Raw genomic sequence first — 21,989 nt, forward strand, 5'->3', positions numbered from 1 at the left:
GGCCTGTGGCTACGCTAAATTGTTTAAAATAGCATCGGTTGTCAAGGTTGTAGTCATTTGAGCGGCTATGTCGGGTTAGAATGGAATGAACTTATTCCGCCCGGGAGGATGCACAGCGAGGAAGTGTAAAATTTCATGTTTTATTACTTAATCATGACTCCTAAGCTTCCATCTGCGCGCAAACGCGGTAGGCCGTCACTGAACCGCGCCTCTTGGCCCTATGAGGCGTATCCTCCCGGGCGGAATGAATTCAATTCAATGAACCGCGCCTCTTGGCCCTATGAGGCGTATCCTCCCGGGCGGAATGAATTCAATTCAATGAACCGCGCCTCATCATCACCAGATTATCCAACCCAGCGATCGTTACACGCAGCGCAGCGCATTCATCAAGCATGTGGCATGTGGCCAACTGAGTTCTGCAGAGGTTTTGTACCTGAGACTTGGGGTGTTCGACTTATCGAGAGCCTTTCTACGTTGGTGTCTCTGGTAGTGGCTGCTGAGAACGTGGAGCTCGACCAGGTGCGCCATAGATTGAAGGTTTTCGCCACTAGCCATCCGCGCTCAGATCGCCCGCGACTTCGTGAGCTAGATATAGCAAAGGTGCGGAAGTGGCTACGTGGGATGGGTATTGATACTAAACAAACACGGCGATGGAATGGACGTGCGGATGATGAGGATCGGACTGCGGAGAGTGACAGAACCAAGGCAAACTCTGAACCGGTTGATGAGATTATCGCTCTAGACTCTCGAGAAGATCTCAGCAAATACGGAGACAAAAATGAAGAAGAGACTGGAGAAGATCCCGACTTGACTGTCGAAGACGAAGAGAGCGCCCCTCATAAACGAAATCTTTGGTCGCGAAGCAGAGACATCGGTGATATTCAGGATGATGAGCCTATGGAGGACACCATAGCGGCCAATCCTAGGTCTGGGCCTGCTATAATCAATGGACAATCCAGGGGCAGTCCTGTCGCCTCCAGCTCCGGCTCCAGCTCCGGCTCCAACGCAGCCGAGTCAAGCGCTTGCCCTCGGCGTGGCTTTCAACCACCATCTCGCTTGGCTCATGATACCTCCCAGAGCTCCATTCGCCGTCCAGAGGGACCAGATGAACAAGCGTCGGCGTCTTCTGCTGCTACAACTCCACGGGCTCTTCAAAGCTCGACGCAGCCACGCGAACCACCAAGCTCCCAAACGACGGCGCCTCTCACCTCTGCTTCTCAGAACGCCCAGGATGCTCAACGATCTGGTGTGCAACCGCTCAAGCAAACAGCGTCATCTGTTCTGGGCAATCCTCAGACTCCCGTGTCTTTTCCTGCAACAACTCCACAGGGCACTACGCGTCCTCCGCAACAACAAGGCAGCCAGGGATCAGCAACCGCGGCTCAGAACTCTGTACAGCTTCGCGCACAATCATCAGCATCTCTACCCACCCCCCAGAGCGCGCGACAGCCTGACCAGCAATCAAGTAGCCAGCCATCCATGTCCGGAACGAGTTCTCAAAGCCCCTCGACTCCTCGCGCACAAGCCAGCTCGCAGCCAGCACTGTCTCGTTGTACCGGCACTACTTCTCAGGCCTCCCAGAGCTTTCAGCAGCAACCGAACCACCGACCATCGGCGTCTATCAATACGACTCCTCAAGCATCTCTACACTCCCACCTAGGAGGCAGTCAACCATCGACACCTCGTCCCATCGCCCCTGCTAGGGCTAACAAGCGCCCTGCTCCGTCATCGCCAGTAAACACATTTACATCCACCAACAACTTCATCAACCGCACAGCGGCGAGCAGTTCAGAATCACTCACAGCCCCTTTAACCAAAAGACAAAAGACTGCTGACATTCAATGTCCAAGTTCACAGGTGACTGGATCATTGGATTGGAACGCTCTTCTTGTAAGTAACATTTGCAAATCCAGTCAATCCGATGTGGTCATCATAAACTAACATCCCTTCAGCCCACCGGAGACGAATTCAGAGCAAGCTTGAAGGCTGCTTCGGATGCCTTATTTCCTCATATCAAGAGCTTCGAAGAACTTTTAACATCCATCAATGACGAACACTGCCGACTCACCGCATTTGAGCGCAGCCTCAGACCTACAAAGAACGAGCAAGCAAAGGAACAGGAAAAAGCCCAAGACGCGCTCAAGGATGTCGAGAAATCAATGGCCACCGAGAACAAGTTGCTCAGGGACCTGGAAGATCTCTACAACAAATATCCTGAAGATAACGAACTTCGCACGTTCCTGGATAAACGAAGACGGATGGTTCGCGAACATGAAGAGGTATATACCACAGTCAAAATCCAACTTGACAAGAGTGCTTCTGGACTTTTCAAAACCGATAGCAAGATTGCGTTGGCTACCAAGAGGATTGGGCAGCTTGAAGCCGAGAAGGCCGAGGTCATGAAAGAGAAGATGGGGATTGATACGGCGGCGAAACGATTGATGCTTATGTCTCGTTTTATGGAACCCGGCTGGCAAGCTAGACTGGCTATGGTTGAGGAGGCTTTGGGAGAAGAAGTTATGCAGTTTGCATTTTCATAGGGGTTTCATTGTTGTGAGTGGTGGTTGGAGTTGTAATATAGGGATATCAGCTTTACTAAGCGTGACGGTGTGGAGGAGATATCTTTAGCTTATTCGGACAAGCATCGTATTGAAAGAAACCTACCGAGATGACATGGACTTGGTGTCATCGCCCATAGGCTGAAAGAACTGCATGAAACGGATAAGGGATTGAGTGCTGTTACGCTGAGATTATGTTAGGGTCGTCATGTATTTAAGAGATGGTTCACGACGAACTGACTCCAGACAATACCTAGTTATGAAAGAAGATACAAGCCACCAGTTCTAACTTCAGGCTGCAAGCAAAATAATAAAGATCACCATCTCCGGTCAACAGACTGTCACTAAAGTCTCGACGTCATTAATAAGTTTTGAGTAACTTGAACTAACGTTCATATCTCAATTATGACTATTCCTTCATCCACCAAACCCAATCAGTTCTCATCATCATCAAAGCCAACCTGTTGAATATTGGAGGGTTCACCCTCAACTTCGGGATTAAAGTCTGAAGTCTTCAGCAAATCGTAGGACTTTCACCTTAATATCTGACAGTTCGTCAAGTTGATGGATCGAAATTAAAATCGAATCGATTGGTCGATCAATTTCGAAGCTTGAAGACTGGATTCGAGGCGCTTGTGGATGTTTTATGGTGAATATGCCGACTTCTTTTCAAAGGCGTTTCTGATGGAATGTCGCGAGTTTGATATGAATAGCGCTTCATAATAGGCTGCATGTACATTAAGTGGCAAAACTTGATATAAAGAAAGGATTCGCGGAGAAGCAGGAAGGAAAGCAAACAGGGTAGCCAGTTAGTACCCCTCGGATACTACCCCAGATAGATGTTAGAAGCTTAGCAGGTGTACATACACTAGAGGAGGAGTAGGCAGCGCATGGACATCTAAACCTGAGAGTAGGTGTGATAACCACAACATAGGTAACGGAACTGGCTGTATATAGGGATCGACGAGAACCTAGCCATAAACTGCTACACGTTAACAAGATGGAAGGGCGCACAGACAGACACCTACCCTTTGGGCTTGGAAGTATGGAACAAGTCGTGAGAGGCAGTACTTGAGTGGTAGTAAGCAGAGAATCATTAAAACGTCTATAATTCTGCCCCTGCCTGACCTTACCAAATCCTACTAGTTCCCCCTTAACAATCCTGTTGGCTGAGTCTTTCCAAACACAACCGAAAACCGACAACCTAACCATCATTGATCCCTACATACGCAACGGATAGCCTGGGATGGAATTTGACTGTGAAATATGCTAAAGAAAGTAGGATGCAATACGCAAACGAGCATTAAAATGGCATTGATGCATATCAGCAGATTCCTCACGCTTTGGCCTACCCTTACGCCTTATTTATCCGCATCTTCTACTGTCGTCGATTTTGGACGCATTTTGATTGTCATTTTTTGACCAGCATCGAGATTTGACAGAGACGTTTACGGCCATTCTAGCCCTGTCCCTACTTACATAGCGGATCTTCAAATCTCATTATACATCTTCTTTTATGCTCCAACCTCCCACATATCTTCATTATGTATTAGGCACTCGCTTCCTAAATATCAGAGATCTATCATAATTGCTCGCCATGGATAAATGCCGACGCCGCCGGCCACCCTAGATCGACACAGCGCATTCTGGCTTTGAAAACTGGCCCAACACAGAGCCTGATTCCTGTTCGTTTCTTAAGCTGCCAAAAGACGCGAGGAGCCTTATCTGAACCAAAGAGAAGATGTCAGACATAATCTCGCAGCTGCCAAACGAGATTCTACGAATCATTATGGAAAATGTTGGGTACTCCCCCAATTTATCTCCTTTTGTTAGTGCATTGTCACCGGAACAAGTGGGACAGAAGGTTATCTAGTAAGGCCTCACTGATACAGAGCTCAGGTCACCTCGATCAGAGATCTTAAATTAGCAACTGAAGTCTCGAAAAGAATCCGGAGCGTTTGTCTACCAATATTTTGGCAGTCCGTCGAGATTAGACCCAAAGGAATCTCACACTATATAGGTAGACCTCCCCGGCTTACCACTGCTCTATCTGTCCCCAATATCTTCGAAGTACATCAAACACCTGCATTTCCGAAAAAGCCTAGGAGTCTGTTGGCAATTTTATCAATGTCCTCATTCCGACGGACCCCGCAAGGCAGATCTGGACCTCTGCTTCGCGCTAACCCCAAGTGTGGGGTTGGGGTTAATTTCAGCCAATAAACAGCCGGGCCCCAATCCACTCGGTTCAAGTCCAAATTTTGAGCGAAATTATCCATTTTGGTGGCCGATTACTGTTCAATCGCCTCTTAATAGTTCCTAGGCCGGCAAGCCAGACATAAGCTTCCCTCAGTATAATGAATTAATGCATCCACTTGAAATGCATTTTATCGACTGAAGCTTTGGGGTGCAGTGATTCCGTTTATGTTAAATGGAATCGCTATATACTTTCATTAGTGCCCTTTTTCTTAACTATGTGTTTGCAATTAGAATCGCTGGCATTTCTGCCTGGATGCTAAGATAGGGTTAAAAATGCAGTGTAGATGGATTACAGATCAGCCACGGACAGTTAAACCTGGGGGTCGTAAATGTTACAGTTGTCGTAGAATGTAAATGTTACAGTCGCGTCACGTAACCCCAAGCTGACGCTAGCTAACCCCAAGTGTGGGGTTGGGGTTATTTTTAACCAATTAGCTACTCGATCGAACCTCAGACGATCCAGCCTAAAAGTTTAAGCGAAAATCTCCATTTTGGTGGCCGATTTATGATGAATCGCCTGTGAATAGTACCTAGGTGAGGGGACCCGTCGCACAATATACCGAAAGTTGTGGTTTGCGGCAGTCGTATGCTTGACGCCAATAAAGCGCGGCTGCAATTTCTTCGTCATCTGACTCAATCCATTGGTTGACGATTGCGGGTGCTGTTACACTGACGGCGTTGATGATATCCACTGAAGTAGTTGGTTAGCAGACTTGCGTATTGTGATATAAAGTGCTAAAGTGATATTCATATTCATATTCACATATTCGCAAAAAGTGTGCTAGAATATCACCCTAGCACTTTAGCACGATTGATATCACTATGGCACTCTAGCACGATTGATATCACTATGGCACTCTAGCACGATTGATATCACTATAGCACTTTAGAACAATTGGTATCACTATCGTACTTTACCACCTATGCTGTCAGACATCCGCAAATCAATCAAAATTAACATCGGAGTCTTCATCGCCGCCACTATCAAAACCCGTATCAGTAATTACACCCATACCACCATAAACAGCCTTCTGGATATGGCCTTCACGCAGCCAGTTACCTATACATTCAACCTTCTCAAGATTCTCGCAACTCATTCGTTCTCTATCCCAGGAGAGAGTACGTCGACCACCAGAGAAAGCAGATTCCGGATCAGCTGATTCAGGCGCGATTGAGAGGATATCAATAGCCATTCGACTTAGCTGAGGATAAGTCTTCCGCTGATCCTTATGACACCACCATTGAAGTGGTGATCCACTTATTTTGATGGGTGTTGCCTTGATAAAGTCTTCAAGATCGTCCATACAATCACCCAGATCCTCGGTGACTTCCAACTCTTCAAGTAAAGCGTCCCACTCGTTCGGCTGCCGCTTTTGCGAAGCACATACCTCATCAACCGACTCTGCAGGTCCAGTCTCAGGCTGAGTTTTGTACTCTTCTTCCCAAATTGTACGGGCACCAGCAATGGCGTTTTCGTGCCATGACTCTGGCCAGTGGCGCTCAATGTACCTGATTCGCTTTGAAGGATCAAGAAGGAGGGCGGCAGCGTAAACAGGCGCATCTTCGGTCATCGTATAATACTTGTCGAGAATGAACCAGCCCATCTCAATTGAATGAAGGATACGGCGATCAAGCGTCTCTAGCTTCGAGTAATGTTCCTAGATTGGATAATTAGCCAAGTTAGGGTTTAGAGTCTATCAAGAGACAGCAAACCTTGTTCTTTTCATAGTGGCGTAATAAACCATCCATAATTGTCAATGTTTGCGACAATGTAGAATTCTTACCCTCAGCCCATAAAGTTGCCGACGCGAATGGGTGGAGAAATCTATGTGTTTTTTCAAGGTAATCCCAATCTGATGAGTTGAGGATATTATCGTTGATCTCCTTATCGTAATCAAGCAAGAATTGCTTGATCTGTGATTACCTTCTGATAAGATTATCGATCAGCTTATACCAAGAGTTCCATCGGGTGTCGTTATCGATCCCAAGCCGCAAGCCTACTCGATCCTCCCATAGATCACTGTGGATAGATGAATTTCGAAGCCAGACCGCAATGTTATGTAGTTTACGCATCGCCGGGATGGTTTGCCAGCCTCTGAAGTTGTCATCCTTGAAATCGGGGGGTTTCCGAGCGGCCCTTTTAGCCTTTCCCTTCCATATCTTACTGAAAGACTGTTCTTGCTGTCCCGAACCTTCAGACCGCGATGCTGGCTCGTTGGCGGATATATAATATAGTGTGAAGTAGAATTGTTCGTACATCTCGGCGCCGGTCACGTCGCTAGCAGCGGCAAGTGCTGCGCGTAAAGCTTCTTTCGAGGACGCAAGGAGAAAGGCTTGAAGGGAGAGATTTATGATATGGGCGATGCATCGGATTCGACGCTGGCTGGGATGGAAAGATACCTAGACTCAGTTAACCAACTACCTATTAATCAGCGTTCTAAATAGCATACACCATATTTATCCTGTAGCATTTGTGAGAGATGTTTTAAACAGGTATCGTTTGAAGTAGCATTATCGCCGGTATGATAGCCGATTTGCTTCGCAATACCGTATTCTTCGATTGCTTCCGCCATTAGAGTTGCTTGGCGCCCGCCATTGTGGCTGTATCGACATTCAGGCATAGCTAGCAGGGCCTTTTGAAGTCGATAGCCATTATCAACCCATCTAGCGCATACTGCTAAAATGCCATGCCGATGAGGCGATGTCCAGAGATCGGTCGAGAGATGGATCTTCGATACGGACGCCTGAAGCTTTGCTTTCAATTGGGATCGGTATAAGTCGAAAGTAGTGGTAATATGACGCATCGCCGCGTCGCGGGACGTGAGGAGAAGATCCTCAATAGCCGGATTGCATGCCAATATGATATCCTGCATCTCATCCCATTTCACCGCGGAGAATGGTAAACGACGGCGTGTGGGCAGACCGACAATCGATTCTATATATTGCTGTCGGTTAAAGACGCGGCGTAAAGTGGCATCTGATGGCCGACTCTGAAAAAAATTGTCCATCCGAGGCTGCTTTGACGGCCGGGTAATAATATCTGTGCCGTGCTCGTCTACGGTACTGGCCTCCGTCTGAAGAATAGAGGCATGCTTCCTTTTCGCGTGGTAAATAGCATTGCCACGCTTTCCATTTGACCATGGACTATCTGGGGGACAATGAAGGCATTCATACATAACACGACCAGACGTCTTTCGTTTGCCAGATGGCCCTAGTTTGGCCTTCTCTGGATGAGTGGTGCGGAAAATGACGTCGAAGCTAGATGATTCGAAGGGCAGATCATCGGGTGATGCTCTAGTCTGTGATCGAGTAAGGGTATCAGTGATAACTTTTGAAGATGAACTCATAATTCAATATTGAAAGTCGAGGCAGCAGACTGCCGGACAGCGCGCTCTTACTAGGTACCGGTAACTCATAATCCAATGATGATCGGAATGATTGTCTTCTGTCTCTTTATCATCATGGTTGTTCTTGCTCTCCTCCTTCTTATAGGTAAAGAGGCGAGGTATGATACTAGACCTGCTGACCCTGCTACAGACCTGTAACACTGTTCTGATGATTCACGCGTAATCGTGTGACACCGTTTCCTGTGGCTGCCTATGCAACACTTATCATCCATGCTACTTCTCCAATACCAGGGATGGATATCTTACGAACGAGTGGCGCGGTTCGCTGAAACTCTCATTTCTTGAACGCGTCAACCGACCCCTGACGCGATCGAGCTTGATTTGCTGTCTTGAATGCCCAGGCTATGTGGATGTGCTAAGATGTGTTAGTGTATACATCTATACCGCCGAGACTTACACGTCAGGATAGGTATCGTGCAACTGCAGCAATCATATTTCCCCGCAGCCCATAAACGACTGCTTTCTAAATTTCAACGGTAATTTATTGAATGAGACCATTTCCCAATTCCCATAAGGACTAGGTCCAGCGTGGGGGAGGTTGAAAAGCGAATCTTTGTGACCATGAAATGCGACTAATATTGTTTAGAGGGTACTTGCGCAAGTGTGGGGGAATACGTGAGCACTCTGGTATCTTTCAAGCACTGAGATATAGGGTAAGCCCGACTTGTAAAAACTTCCACGATGAACTTCAAAACATGCTGATTTTCCGTAGATTGGAAGTAATGCAAATAAAACTGGCCCGTTTAGATATCTCCCGTCAGGAGCTTTCTATCCGTGCCAATGTTCTCACGGTCAGAAGACCATTTCGACCTTGGAGTCTCACATGTCTCGTGTATCCTCAACCTGGAAATGTCGCGTTGTGCGCCTCGATGGTCTGTGCACGATGACACAAGCCAATAGGGGTGTTGCAAAAGCTAATTAGAGTAGATCCAACAAAAGTAGATAAGATTATCTAATCTTATCGGATAAGCATGCCACACGGCCGATAGCATTTTAGCTATCGTGATATCACATTTAGCTGAAAAAAAGTGTGATATATATTCACGGTGATATATATCACTTTAGCACTTTAGCACAGTGTGATATCACTTTAGCATATCACAATACGCAAGTCTGTTGGTTAGTGTGCCGCGGGAGAATATTCCTAAGCATTCTAGAACGTACTATGGTTGGAAGCGATCAGCTCGTTAGTGCCATGATATGGCTGGCGGCCCCGAACTGTCATTGTGTGGTAGATGGTGCCAGAGGGCAGTTCCTCGGGCCAGTACATCCAGTAAACGCGTGCATAAACATTATGCCCACTGGAAGCACGGATCTCGAGGATGCGCGCGACCCACTCACCATTGGACTTTTTGTAGCCACTTTCGCTATCATTTGTGGCCTTTTGATGGTTGACAGTTGACTCGTTGGCGACATAGACGAAGCCGTCTCTGTAGTATTTGATGCTATTAACTGCAAAGAATTACGCATAAGCGCGTCATACTTTAGAAAATGCCGCAGTTCATCGAATACTTACGAACGAAACTGTTGTAGCGCGTCATATTTTGCCATCTCTTTGCAGGTTCGACTGTGTAGTACACGTCCAGACTGTCGTGAGCTTCGAAGCTGCCTGTAGGAGAGAAGGGGGAGTTTTCAATTTGAAACATTTTATCGACATCTTGGTCGTTGTGTTTCCGCTTTTTGCTGTTACGACGTCCCTCATCTGCGCGCGATGGGCCCGGCGCGAAAGTGATTGTGAAAGGACAACCTGCGTGCGTCTTCTCCTGCACGGACCGCGATCGCTTACGATTGCTCATTGTCGCGTTTTGATGCGGTCGGGTTCCGCCCATGACCAGAATCGGGACAAAGCGAGGTTTTTGGAGGCAAAGAACGAGTTGCACAGTGAAAAGACAATGAATAAGAAGGAGAAGAAGAAAAAGGATAGATAATGAAGGGATGTAGAGACGATTGTTTGTGGCTAACACAGTAAATTTGTGGTGTCGCGTTGTGAGATGCTCCGGGACCCAATTGTATTTGCGTAACAAGCTGCTTGCCCCATAATATTGTGTGAGAGCGCATTCTTACGTGATCAAGTAAAACCTTTCTATTGGCCAAACAAGACCCTCTGCGGGAGTTTTCTCATGCTAAGTCTGGGGGTTGGTACAGAGGTGTCCTTTCAATCTTGTAATATCGAATCCATCACCGTTGATCTGACCTGGTCGGTAAAATCACCAATTTCCTACTCAAGAATGCAGACAGAAGTGCGATGCATCTTTGCTTCTAGACCAATCAAAATCCCCATATTCCTACCCCCAGACTTCTCGGGAAAACCGGCGCATTTTTATTTGGGTCCATAAACCAGAACACGAAACGCGCCGAGTTTCTTCGACGAGAGCCAGTACCAACCTCGTAGGAGACCGCGTTTTTGGACGCCGCAGTATGTAGTAAATTGCTTTATGACAATGAAGAGGAAGGTCGTAGCGTAGTGAGAGACTCGGGCAGGATCAGGAACAACAGCAAAGGGGCATGGCTCATGGCGGCAGATTATAGCCATAAGTAGTGCATTATTTAATCTTTCTTGAAAGTATCGAAAAGAATCCCATTGATATGGTATATATAGTCAGTCAGTAAAATATTATATCAGAGAACTACGACCTATGACTATAGGGTGACCTGACTGACTCAATTCATTCCTCGACGATCGACGGATTCTGCTTAGCTTAACTTGGCTGCTCGGAAAATCATCCGCCCGACGTCACATTGAGAGTTGTCGCGACAACCATGGGCACAACAACCCCACTTGATTTTCATTTTACATCATTCAGTTGAATATCGGTTGACATTTCTCAATTGAAATTCAATTCACATCTCTCAACTGAACCATCCCCGACCACCACCGAAACACCCAAACCATAACTACGACTACGACCACCACCATCACCGCCACCACCATCCATCCAATGGCCACAGTCGCGACAGACGACTTCAACACATACATCATATCCTGGCTCAAAAAATTACCCACAGATATCTCATACCCAACGCACGTCAAGCCTCCCTGTAAAAAGCGACCTTGCGACACAGGACCTCCCTCGCCACCGCCTTCGCACCACAACGCAGGCTGGATGCATCCTTCTACGCCACAAAATAAGAAACGGAGGCTCGAGAGTGTTCCATCGTTACCTGCACCGCCTGATACTCATGTCGACGAGGACCCGAATGAAGAGACGCCCAGACAAGAAGGAACGCATTCGGTATCTGAAACCGACGATTCTAGTAGCCACACGTCGAACCGATCGTCGCCGAGTAAAACCTTCTCGAAGCTTTCGCTGAATCCCGATGGCCTGGAAGAAAAGCAGCTTGATTTCTTAGATTCAAGACTTCCAGATAGTTTGGTGCAACTTGCAACCGATATGGAAGAGATTGGAATGGGGGACCGTGTCATACCGGATTATCTTGAGGTTGCTAGCTGTTCCTCCTAGGTGTTAGACCAAGCACTAACTCATTACAGACAGAATTGACCGACCTGCAGAAGTCTTCGAAAGCTCATGGCTTATTCAGACCCAGAATGTTTGACAAGTCGCTGGGGCAGCCGAAACGATTCCTCATACACTTGCATCACAAGCTCCAACTCGATGCGATCATCCAGCTTCTCGGCGACGCCAAGGACTGCAACGATATGGAAGACGATGAGGCCGGATGGAATAATCTTGTTCACACGCCACTTCTCAAAGCAGCTTTCTATGGGAACACTACACGAGGTAGCCAGCTAGACGGATTCCGACCATGGTATATTATCCCGTCTTACTACCGCGATAAAGCTAATTGTCCATAGTACAAGCGCCAGCATCCTCCCTGCATACCGAATAAAAGGGTCGTCGGGGAAAAAGGTCGACTACGTGTTTCATTTCGACCCTGAGAAGGACAGCTGTCAGCCCAAAACGGTAGACGCAATCAATACGTGGCGAGCTGCACTTACGGACAATTCTATTAACCATACGTCATACGCTCCACTACGACGTTTTCCTATATCAGTCAGCATCGAAACGAAACCAGGTGGCATGTCTACGCGCAAGGCGCAGTTGCAGATGGGCGTATGGCACGCTGCTCAGTGGCGACATCTATATAAGCTGGCTGGCGCAAACCTGCAAGCGTTACCCTTCATCCCGGCAATACTGGTCTATGGACACGATTGGGTCTTTGTAGCCTCGACGTATGAGAATGGCAAGACGGTAAGTTACCCGACAATTCCTTTGGGTTTGTGCCTAATTCGTTATAGACTCTCTGGACTGGCGGCACTTTTGGCTCGACATTAAGATTATTGTCTACATTTCAGGTCATTGCTGGTATCCAAAGATTGAGAACCTGGGCTATGGAGGTTTTCTGGCCTTGGTACAAGACATATGTCCTCAGAGTTACGACTCCAGTATCAGCACCTACCTGATCGGGTTGTATCAGATTGTCTCATTGTTGCTGGAGTATTACCGCAGTACCATCGACGCTTCTGACGCCTGGTGTGATTGAGAGTAGCTGGAGTCTTATTCCATAGAGCTGCATATGATGCCTGCTGGAGAAGGAGTTCCTTACACCATTCCAAACTGATGTCTCATCTACTTTGCCCCTACCCATCCTGCACACTGGTCTATGACTTGATGGTTGAACAACAGCAATCTTAAAGAGATACTGCGGCCACTCCCTGCGTGCGTCGGTATGGGTATGACGCGAAACTCATCGCCATCCAGTACTGACCTTTTGCAGGATGCCCAATCGCCAATGTGATCTTGTGCACCCACATGATGAACACCATGCATCCTTTGGGGTCTGCAAATATTCATCTCAGCCAACATCGCTAAGGCTGGCGCCGACCCAGGCTGATAAGCATGTGCCAATGCTTCACGATAGGATTCTAGCTTACGATCTACCGACTATTGCCCCATTGCTATCTTCTGCCAAGAGTGAGGAAATGCAATGCTCTGGACGATATTAACGAGCACTAGAAGACGAACGGTCGCGTGCGATGTGGGACAGGGATCGATTTATAGAGAGCTGTACCGATCTTTCACTAAGTAAGCGGAATTACAAAATCGATTTGCCTCTGTTGAATGAAGGAGCTTCCTGAGATCATTGCCGGAAGAATCCCTTATGCGAGGAGTGCCTTATACAGACGGATGCCTTCCCGACAACTGATTCATGAACAATGACGGGTATGAGTGCTCTTAGCACGTGGAGCATAAGCACACCTCTTTAGTAAGAAGGAGACGTGTGATTGCTCTTGGCTACCACATTACTCATGAACTTGTTGACATCAGTTAAATCCTAGACGCACAGCGATCCCAGGATATGGGCACTTGGAGTACTGATTAAGTTCTCAGCGTTTGCCCTGTGCTAGGTTGGGATTGATGGAACAGCTTATCGGAGTGCTCGAATTTTGTATCCCTAGCTATAAGCGCGACATAACATTGGCCAGCATGAAAGATTTTGACTTTACCGAAAGGAACACATCAGGGTTATTCAAGGGTTCTAGTCTACACACTGGCGAAAATCAACCCTTCGAGGTTCAAAGTGGGTCTATAAAATTAACTCTAGATTTATTCGTCGTAGCGGACGCTGTCCTACTGCCCACTAAATATTCACCGAGAATGTTGTTTTGTGTTGTTTCGTCGTCTTTCATACTTCCTCTTTAGAACCATTGTACTCGGTCAACAGTTGCTTCGTCTTCAATAGCGCTGATGTAGAAAAGTAGGGATAGCAGTGCTATAAGAACACTTTGTTCAGGGTGTGAAGTTTCAAGAAAGCAGGCTGGCGATCCATTCCACGTCCACCGTCCACGTATCCACGGCGTGGAAATGGATGGTCCGTGCATCCATTTCCATCCATTCAATGGAGCTGGCCGTTACATAATCCATCCATCCACGCCAGGGTTCCGTGGAATGGATAGGTGGAAATGGAAGCAGGGGGATGGACTGGTAGGGGGTTCCCTAGCCTAGTCCCTAAAATACCCTGTAATTCAGGGTAGACCAACTTGGCCATGGTCGGTAGAGATCTCAAGTACCTATATACCAGGCATTTTCACATACAAATTAAGGTATTTTTAAACAGAACATAACAGCTATTGGGTCGTGGACATTTCGCGTCATGGTGCCGCGTTCGAGCATCTCCATGCAACTGCATTCTGTACCGCGTAGAATGGCGACGATCGTGCCAGGCTGGACGCTAGTACGATCGGGATGACACAGACGGTGAGGTCATGGCATTGCGGAGGCTATGTTAAGAGCACTGAGAAGCTCCTTGAGGATATAAAGGTGCCAGGGACTGATGTGTTAGCTGAAATGAGCTTTGCGGAGGCCCGGGAGGCAACAGGTGGGAGGATCACGTGTACTGTCCCTTTATAGCGTCCACGCATTTCCATTTCCACGTCCATCCATTCCACGGGCCCACTCTTAGCGTCCATTTCCATCCATTCCATCCACGGTGGGCCTACATGGACGCCCATCCATTCTACAAGAGGCTGCGTGGATGGAAATGGAATGGACCGCCAGCCTGCAAGAAAGTAATATGGTGACTATACATCGCGATGCGTTTTAGTTCAACCTAAGTACAGTATGGACAAATGAAGTCCACTATTTTCTTAAGTAGCCTTATCGTGCAGTGTGCGAGTGAAGTCCCCGACGCCGATATGTTCGCCTATGTGAAATAAGCCCTCTCCATCCTTGGACCATCGTATCGACGGCTCCTACTACACTTGATTTGGCCATTAGATACTACCCGTTGGCTCATGTGGGCCCGAAGGGCCCAGGCGAGCCAACCTAGCAAGCTAGGTTGGGCACAAAATCGTGAGACACGCACAAAATCGTGAGACACGCACAAATTCGTGAGACAGACCCCGCACCTGCCCGTGTCGCCTTTTTGTGCCTTTTTGTATGTGAAAACGCCTAAAGTCAGGACAGAAATCAGTGAAAAGAGCACAAATTGTGTCTAACCTCATTATGCCGTCACAGGCAAATCTAAAAGCTGCGCAAGCGGTTGTTCTTTCTCGTGCCCGGCACCAAAAGGGCTTATCTCGCGATGCTTCCAAAGTCAGCAAGCAGCCTCTTTCTCTTCGCAATGCCGAGGCACGGCATCACGGCATCACGGCTCCTCTCGTGCAACTATTCAACGGATCGTGAAGAAGCTAGAAGCTGCAAATTCCTCTGATTTGAACGATATCGCTTTCAAGACCGCTGGTCGCCCGAGAATCCTGACAGATGAAGAAGAGGAAGCTATCGTCGCTTTCGTGATGTGGATGGAAAGATCAGGACTTCCTGCTTGCAAAGGCGAAGTTGAAGATGCAGCCAACACGCTGCGCCTCCGCAGAAACCCTGATGCGCAGCCTGTGAGCAGAATGTGGTATCGCCGCTTCCGTGACGATCATCCTGAGCTAGATAAATCGATTCTGAAGTGTTACGATTGGCCCCTATAGGCAGCTGTAAGCACCACTATGATCGCTAGCACAGTGATTATAGCCCGATCTTTTGCCCTGTGGCCTAACGGTTAGGTGCAACCGTTACATGAAGTCGTTAGATAAGTCCCGTGAAGCGTGGGAAGTTGCAGGCATTGACGATGTAAAGGAGTGGTTTAAACGACTTGCTGAACTCATCACGAAGCTGCAGATCGGCGCTTCTGAGATTTGGAATGCTGACCAGGCGGGAGTTAGAGTAGGAATACTGCGAGCCTGCCCAGGTTCTTTCTCCTGCCGACCGAGAAACCTGCACAGTTATTGGTACCGGAAATGCTATAGGAGATACGATTCCTCCCTGGCTTATCTTTAAGTCTTTCCCTACTTTGGAGTGGGCGTATATCGACGGTGATCCGAATATGCGCTTTGCACAGTCAGAGTCGGCGTTCTCGAACGGCGATATCACGCTCGAGTGGGCGATGGAGTTCAACCGGCATTCTTGGGGGAAATCTGCTACTGTACAGGATCGTCAGCTATCATTTGAAGAGTATTTTGGATGTGATGAGCATCTTAGGAAACCGCTCGAGCATCACATTTCATTTGATGAGCCTCCGAAGGAACGCACACCTGCAGAGAAGATCTGGCGGCTTCTTATTATCGACGGCTTCACCGGTCACGGCGCCTTTGCCTTCCGTGAGTACTGCATTAAATTCGATATCCTCGTTGCCTTTTTGCTTCCTCATTCAACGCATAAGCTGCAGCCGATGGATGTTGGAGTATTTCAGTGGATGAAGAATGCGCATCAGAAGAAGCTTCGTCAGGCATTGCGGCAGGGAAATCTCTCATTTAACCGCCGTGACTTTGCTGGTGCCTTTATGGTAAGTTAGTAATCCTTTTTCTTCTGCAAAATGTATGCTGATTATGGCAAAAAAAAGGAAATCTTTAATGAAGGGTTCACTCGTGCTCATATTATCTCAGGCTTCGAAAAATCAGGGATTTTTCCACCTACAGACCAACCTGCAGTCTCATATCTTCTCCAGAAGCAGCTGAAATCGAAGCAAGCGGTTGATCCTGCATACGCCTCTCTTCTGCCTCCAGAAGGAAGATTTTCCGCCGCTTCTGATACCGCCAAACACGTTGGAGAGAGATATCACGATATCCTCAGTTCTCCCACTCGCGCTGGTCTCAAGAATATCCGCAACATCGTCAACGAAGCTATGCTGCTAGAGGATACGATTAAGAGATATGCTGACGATCGGCGAAGTCGTATTGAGAAGCAATACAATAAGAGAAAGTGAGGGAAGAAAGCAAAGCCTATAGGGGATTATATTCACAACGTGAGTCTGCAAGAAATACGTGATCAACAAGAATCCTTTATCGCAGAGACTCGCGCCAAAGAGGGGAAATCTCAACTCCGTACCGCACGCAGTATCGCGATCCGAGAAATCGAGCGCTTCAAATCAGAGTGGCGGGATAACAAGGAAGTCATCGTGAACGGCGTTCTAAAGAAGCTACAGTTCAAGAAATGGCTTCAACACACCGGGAAGGATAAAGATTACCTTTCTATGGATACTCAGCGATCCAAAATGACCGAGTTACTGAATGAGAAGACTGACGGCTTTATGATAGATACACAATTACCGCAGGAAGTTAGAGAATCTATTCGCAATGCCAATTTCGCAGGGAAGCCGCTCAACGCGGTAGATTGGTCAGCCCTCCCCGGAAGTGACGATAGTGTTATTTTCCAACTTACGCATCCGCTCGCCAGCGAAGAAAGCGATAAAGAAGAAGAAGAAGAAGAAGAAGAAGAAGAAGAAGAAGAAGAAGAAATACTCCCACTTCTCGATTTGTCATGCCTTAACGACGTGGAGATGCCCTCATCGCCGCCCTGCCTTCCTAATCACGAGTCACCGTTGTCCTCTCCTTGGCCCGGTTTCTCTACACCCTGCCCCTTTCAACGCCACACTCAACTTCACGATTCACTTCGAGATCTCATCAGGGAGGAAATAATAGTTGCAGAATCCAGTTACAGGGCCACAGAAGACGCAGATATACTATAATTTGTATGGGGAATTGTCCTGCAAAGCAGCATAGCCTGGGTGCTCAAACAGTCACTTCCCCGGCCTTCAGATATTCAATAGTCAATCTATCATCACGAGCAGCTTCAAACTACCGATTTCGCCTTTCAACTTACATTTTTGGACGCCTTGTGATGCACGGAATATCCAAAAAGCTGAAAATCGCACCAAAAAGCGGGCCCTTCCGATGTCTCACGAATTTGTGCGTGTCTCACGATTTTGTGCCCAACCTAGCAAGCTAGGTTGGCTCGCCTGGGCCCTTCGGGCCCACATGAGCCAACGGGTAAATAACCGACTATGGAGTTAACTGGAAAACTCCCTTATTTAACAATTTCTTAAGAAATTACTCTAGGCTAAGAAAATCCTTACTATTAAATAACAAAACTGAATATTAGTCAGCTGACAGAACTAAAATGAAGGGACATAAATACAATCTTCGTCCACGTCAATCTCTGAAGAAACCTACCTTCTTTCGATATCTTCACGAAGACAATTTCCCATACTTAACAGCTGAATTAGAACGAATCACTCCTCTTAACCCAGACACAGACGGGACTTATATACAATTCCCTCCATCTCCGTCACCTATTTTAACTGATTCACCGACGTCTGAAGACACCTTGTCTATTGCAAGTTCAACAGATCTGTTTGGACTAACAGTAAAGACACCTCAATCAGACACAGAATCCGAAGAGACAACGTCAACAGACACATCTACATACTAGGTACACCTCGTCCACCTCTGACGAAGAAATCAATACAAGACCAACTCAGACAATCCATCGACAAAATCAACAGGATGTCTACCAAGGATTACGGACTCAGTCATCTCACCTCAATCAACAAGCTGGAGTCACCAGAGTACGCCATCGAGTGGGTGAGAGAAATCAAGGACCATTTGGCCATGGCGGGGTACGGAGACCTCCTGACTCGCAACAAGGTTCAACCATCCCTGAGGGATGGATCCACAAACTTGGACCAGGAAACCTTAAACGCCCAAGACGAGATATGGAAGAGCAGACAAGAGAAAGCAGTCGCAGCCATCAAGAATCGACTGGGATACAATTGCAGAAAAATGGTCGAGAAAAGCGTCAAAGACAATGAAACTGTCGACAATGTTATTACGTCTGCGTGGAACCATTTTCGACCAAAAGGGAGCGCGCACTTTCAACAACTTGACCAGAAATACCACGACCTTTGTCTTGAGAATTGTATAAGCATCATGGACTTCGCAAATGAACTCCAAAAGGCTAGGACAGCACTACTGGAACTGGATGAAAGCTGCGCCATTGGACACCCACAGTTTATTAACAAATTTCTTACCGGACTAGGTCCAACTTACTCGGTCTTCCTAACCTCATTCTGTCAAAATTACAACATTCTACCAGAAAGAGACTCAAATGGAGTAATTATCAGACAACCTGTGTCCTTCACCGAGACAGTTATAAAAACTGAGCAAGAGGAACAAGCCATGAAACAACGAGAGAGCCAGCAGACTGCCTTGGTGGCAAGAAACAATACAAGGACGAGAGATAAATCCAGGACTGACTCAAAAGAGAAACCACCTTGTACCACATGCAACAGGACAGGACACGACGCAGACGGTTGTTGGAAGACACATCCACACTTGAAGAGAGAATTCTACACAAAAAGGAATAAACGCCAAAGGACTGATGATCAAGATCAACCTGAAAGAAGCCACATAACCATGGTTGCCACCGACAAGATCTTTGAGCAAGGAATGGGATTCATGGCATTCAACGACACGACATTATCAGCTGGACTGTCCGAAACTGCCCAAACACTACAAAAGATCCATATCCTTGATAGTGGCGCATCCTCACATACTTTCTGTCAGCCCACAAAGTTCAGCCATCCCAAACCTTATTATGGAAATCCTATCAACGGCATCGCAGACACAAAAGTAATGCCCAAGGGCATTGGTACATACAAGATCAACACACAAGCAAGCGGGGTAGTTGTCCTGCGACAATCACTCCTTATTCCAGATGCATGTGTAAATCTGGTGTCTGTGTCTGCCCTTGAGTCTGAAGGAGCATCTATTACATTTCAACACGGGAAGGCTATTATTACTCAAAAGGGACACACTATTATGACGGCAGCCAGGAAGAATGGCATTTACATCATTGACGAAAAGGAACAAGAAATAAAGACAGCGTTGGCTTCATTTGAGATTCAGGACCCAAATTTGAGAATCTGGCATGACAGATTAGGACATCTTGGGGAAAGAAACATTAAGAAACTACAAGAACAATCAACGGGACTTCAACCAATGATACCAGGACCAAAGTGTGACGGCTGCAGTCTTGGCAAGATGAAGGAAGCTCCCCACACACATAACATCAAGAAAGGGACAAGACCTTTCGAGAGTCTCCATGCAGACATTGCTGGTCCATTTCCAACCAAAGGGGTAGATGGCTATAGATACTGGGCACTCTTCATCGACGACTATACCATGATGTCATGGATTTTTCCATTGAAGGAGAAGTCTGAGTTTGAAGGAGTCTTTGTGAAGCTACTCCAGTCCGAAGAAACGTTCACCAGACGACTCAGATTCTTACGACTAGACAGAGGAGGAGAGAATGTCTCTCATTCCCTCCAACAACGTTGTGAAAATCTGGGAATCGAAATCATATACACGGCCACAGACCAACATCAACAGAATGGACTTGCAGAGGTGGGAAACAGGATTATCCTGGAAAAACTCAACCCTGTGATGATCTCGTCAGGACTGCCATTGAAATGGTGGCCATTTGTCCTACGTACCTGCAATTATATAAGAAATCTAAGCCCTGTGGCCGGGAAGGATGTTACACCTTGGGAGGCTTGGACTGGCGAGAAGCCAGACTTGCGACACCTTCGTGTAATTGGGAGCAAGGGATATGCGCTTATTCCTCCAGCAAAGAGGAAGAAGATGGAAGAAAAGACAAGACCATGCAGACTATTGGGATATTAAGGATCACGAAACTACATCCTACTGGGAGACAATGACCAAGTCTTTATCACAAACAATGTGATCTTCGACGAGACATCCACAAAGAAGCGAAAAAGAGACGAAGACAACCAGACCAGACAGAATGTTCAGCTCAGATACAAACTGAACATTCCCGAGTCATCCGAAGACGTCCATGTGACTAAGACTCATCAGGCAAGATCGTCACAACAAGGCTCAACTAGTTCAAACTCTGCTCAAGCCACCAGGACACAATACGAGACAACTTCCCACACAATGTCAGACAATGACACATCATCGAGTCATAGATCAACGCCACAAGACGAAGAAATCATCCATGACTCTATCACAGTTGTCCCACCTTTCCAGTTGAGGGAACAAGACGATGTCAGAGTCGATACGCATAATGTTCTTCATGCAGCCACACAACATCATCCCGAATTGACTGTCCCACAGCCAGCGACACAACAAAAGTCAAGATTTGGACTGGTGGCCAAATCACCAAGTCCAGACGACAAATTTTTGCTCATCAGGACGAGCATACAAGCTGAATAAGGCACTATACGGTCTTAAACAGTCTCCAAGAATCTGGTACCAGACATTGTCAGATTATTTAACCAAGTTGGGGTTCCAACCAGTACATGCCGAGGTAGGAATATTTGTCAAAGGATCGACATACATTGCTGTGTATGTGGATGACCTACTAATTGTTGGTCCTGACATGGATGAGATTGAGACAGTCAAGAAACAACTATCTGACCGTTTTCAAATGACTGACCTTGGACCATGTCACCACTACCTTGGGATTACAATCAAAAGAGACCGTGCAAGAAGAAGACTGTACCTCAGCCAAAGGACATACATCAAAAAGGTACTTCACGACCTTGGAATGGAAGACTGTCATTCAGTCAAGACGCCTGTGTCCCCAGACACGAAGTTCAAGGAGGCAGGACAAGATTATATAGCTTCAGATGAAGACAAGACCTGGCATGCAAGAGCAATTGGTTCATTAATGTATGCAATGCTGGGGACCAGACCAGACATTGCATATGCAGTCTCACTACTCAGCCGTTACCTCAAGAATCCAACAGAAGAACACATCAGTGGTGTGAAACGCGTCCTACGCTACCTCAAAGGAACAGAGGACTATGTCCTGATGTTTGAAGGACAACTAGAAGACCTGTCTGGATACTGCGACGCAGACTGGGGATCAGACCCAGACACAAGGAGATCGACTATGGGATATGTATTCCAACTTGGAAGTGGGGTTATTAGCTGGTGTTCAAAGCGTCAGACAACAGT

The 21,989-nt window shown here is 47.0% G+C and overlaps 4 protein-coding genes across 4 annotated transcripts; 3 read left to right on the forward strand and 1 right to left on the reverse strand.

Annotated features, from left to right (window-relative positions):
* Positions 1-318: 318 nt before the first annotated feature.
* FPOAC1_013382 (uncharacterized protein) lies at positions 319-2,540 on the forward strand (the record flags this gene model as incomplete). The annotated part of the gene is made up of 2 exons (XM_044857723.1): positions 319-1,890; positions 1,953-2,540. 2 exons carry the CDS (start codon positions 319-321, stop codon positions 2,538-2,540), a joined length of 2,160 nt encoding a protein of 719 aa, XP_044701105.1.
* A 6,834-nt stretch (positions 2,541-9,374) lies between these two features.
* FPOAC1_013383 (uncharacterized protein) lies at positions 9,375-10,017 on the reverse strand (the record flags this gene model as incomplete). Its single annotated transcript, XM_044857724.1, has 2 exons — positions 9,375-9,673; positions 9,738-10,017. 2 exons carry the CDS (start codon positions 10,015-10,017, stop codon positions 9,375-9,377), a joined length of 579 nt encoding a protein of 192 aa, XP_044701106.1.
* Positions 10,018-11,160: 1,143 nt separating this feature from the next.
* Positions 11,161-12,644, forward strand: FPOAC1_013384 (uncharacterized protein; the record flags this gene model as incomplete). Its single annotated transcript, XM_044857725.1, has 4 exons — positions 11,161-11,661; positions 11,712-11,989; positions 12,036-12,432; positions 12,480-12,644. The coding sequence occupies 4 exons, from the start codon at positions 11,161-11,163 to the stop codon at positions 12,642-12,644; spliced, it is 1,341 nt and encodes a 446-aa protein (XP_044701107.1).
* Positions 12,645-16,543: 3,899 nt separating this feature from the next.
* FPOAC1_013385 (uncharacterized protein) lies at positions 16,544-16,933 on the forward strand (the record flags this gene model as incomplete). The annotated part of the gene is made up of 1 exon (XM_044857726.1): positions 16,544-16,933. The coding sequence occupies one exon, from the start codon at positions 16,544-16,546 to the stop codon at positions 16,931-16,933; it is 390 nt and encodes a 129-aa protein (XP_044701108.1).
* Between the last annotated feature and the right edge of the window lie 5,056 nt (positions 16,934-21,989).

Source organism: Fusarium poae (genome assembly GCF_019609905.1).
Source record: "Fusarium poae strain DAOMC 252244 chromosome Unknown contig_2, whole genome shotgun sequence".
NCBI lineage: Eukaryota > Fungi > Ascomycota > Sordariomycetes > Hypocreales > Nectriaceae > Fusarium > Fusarium poae.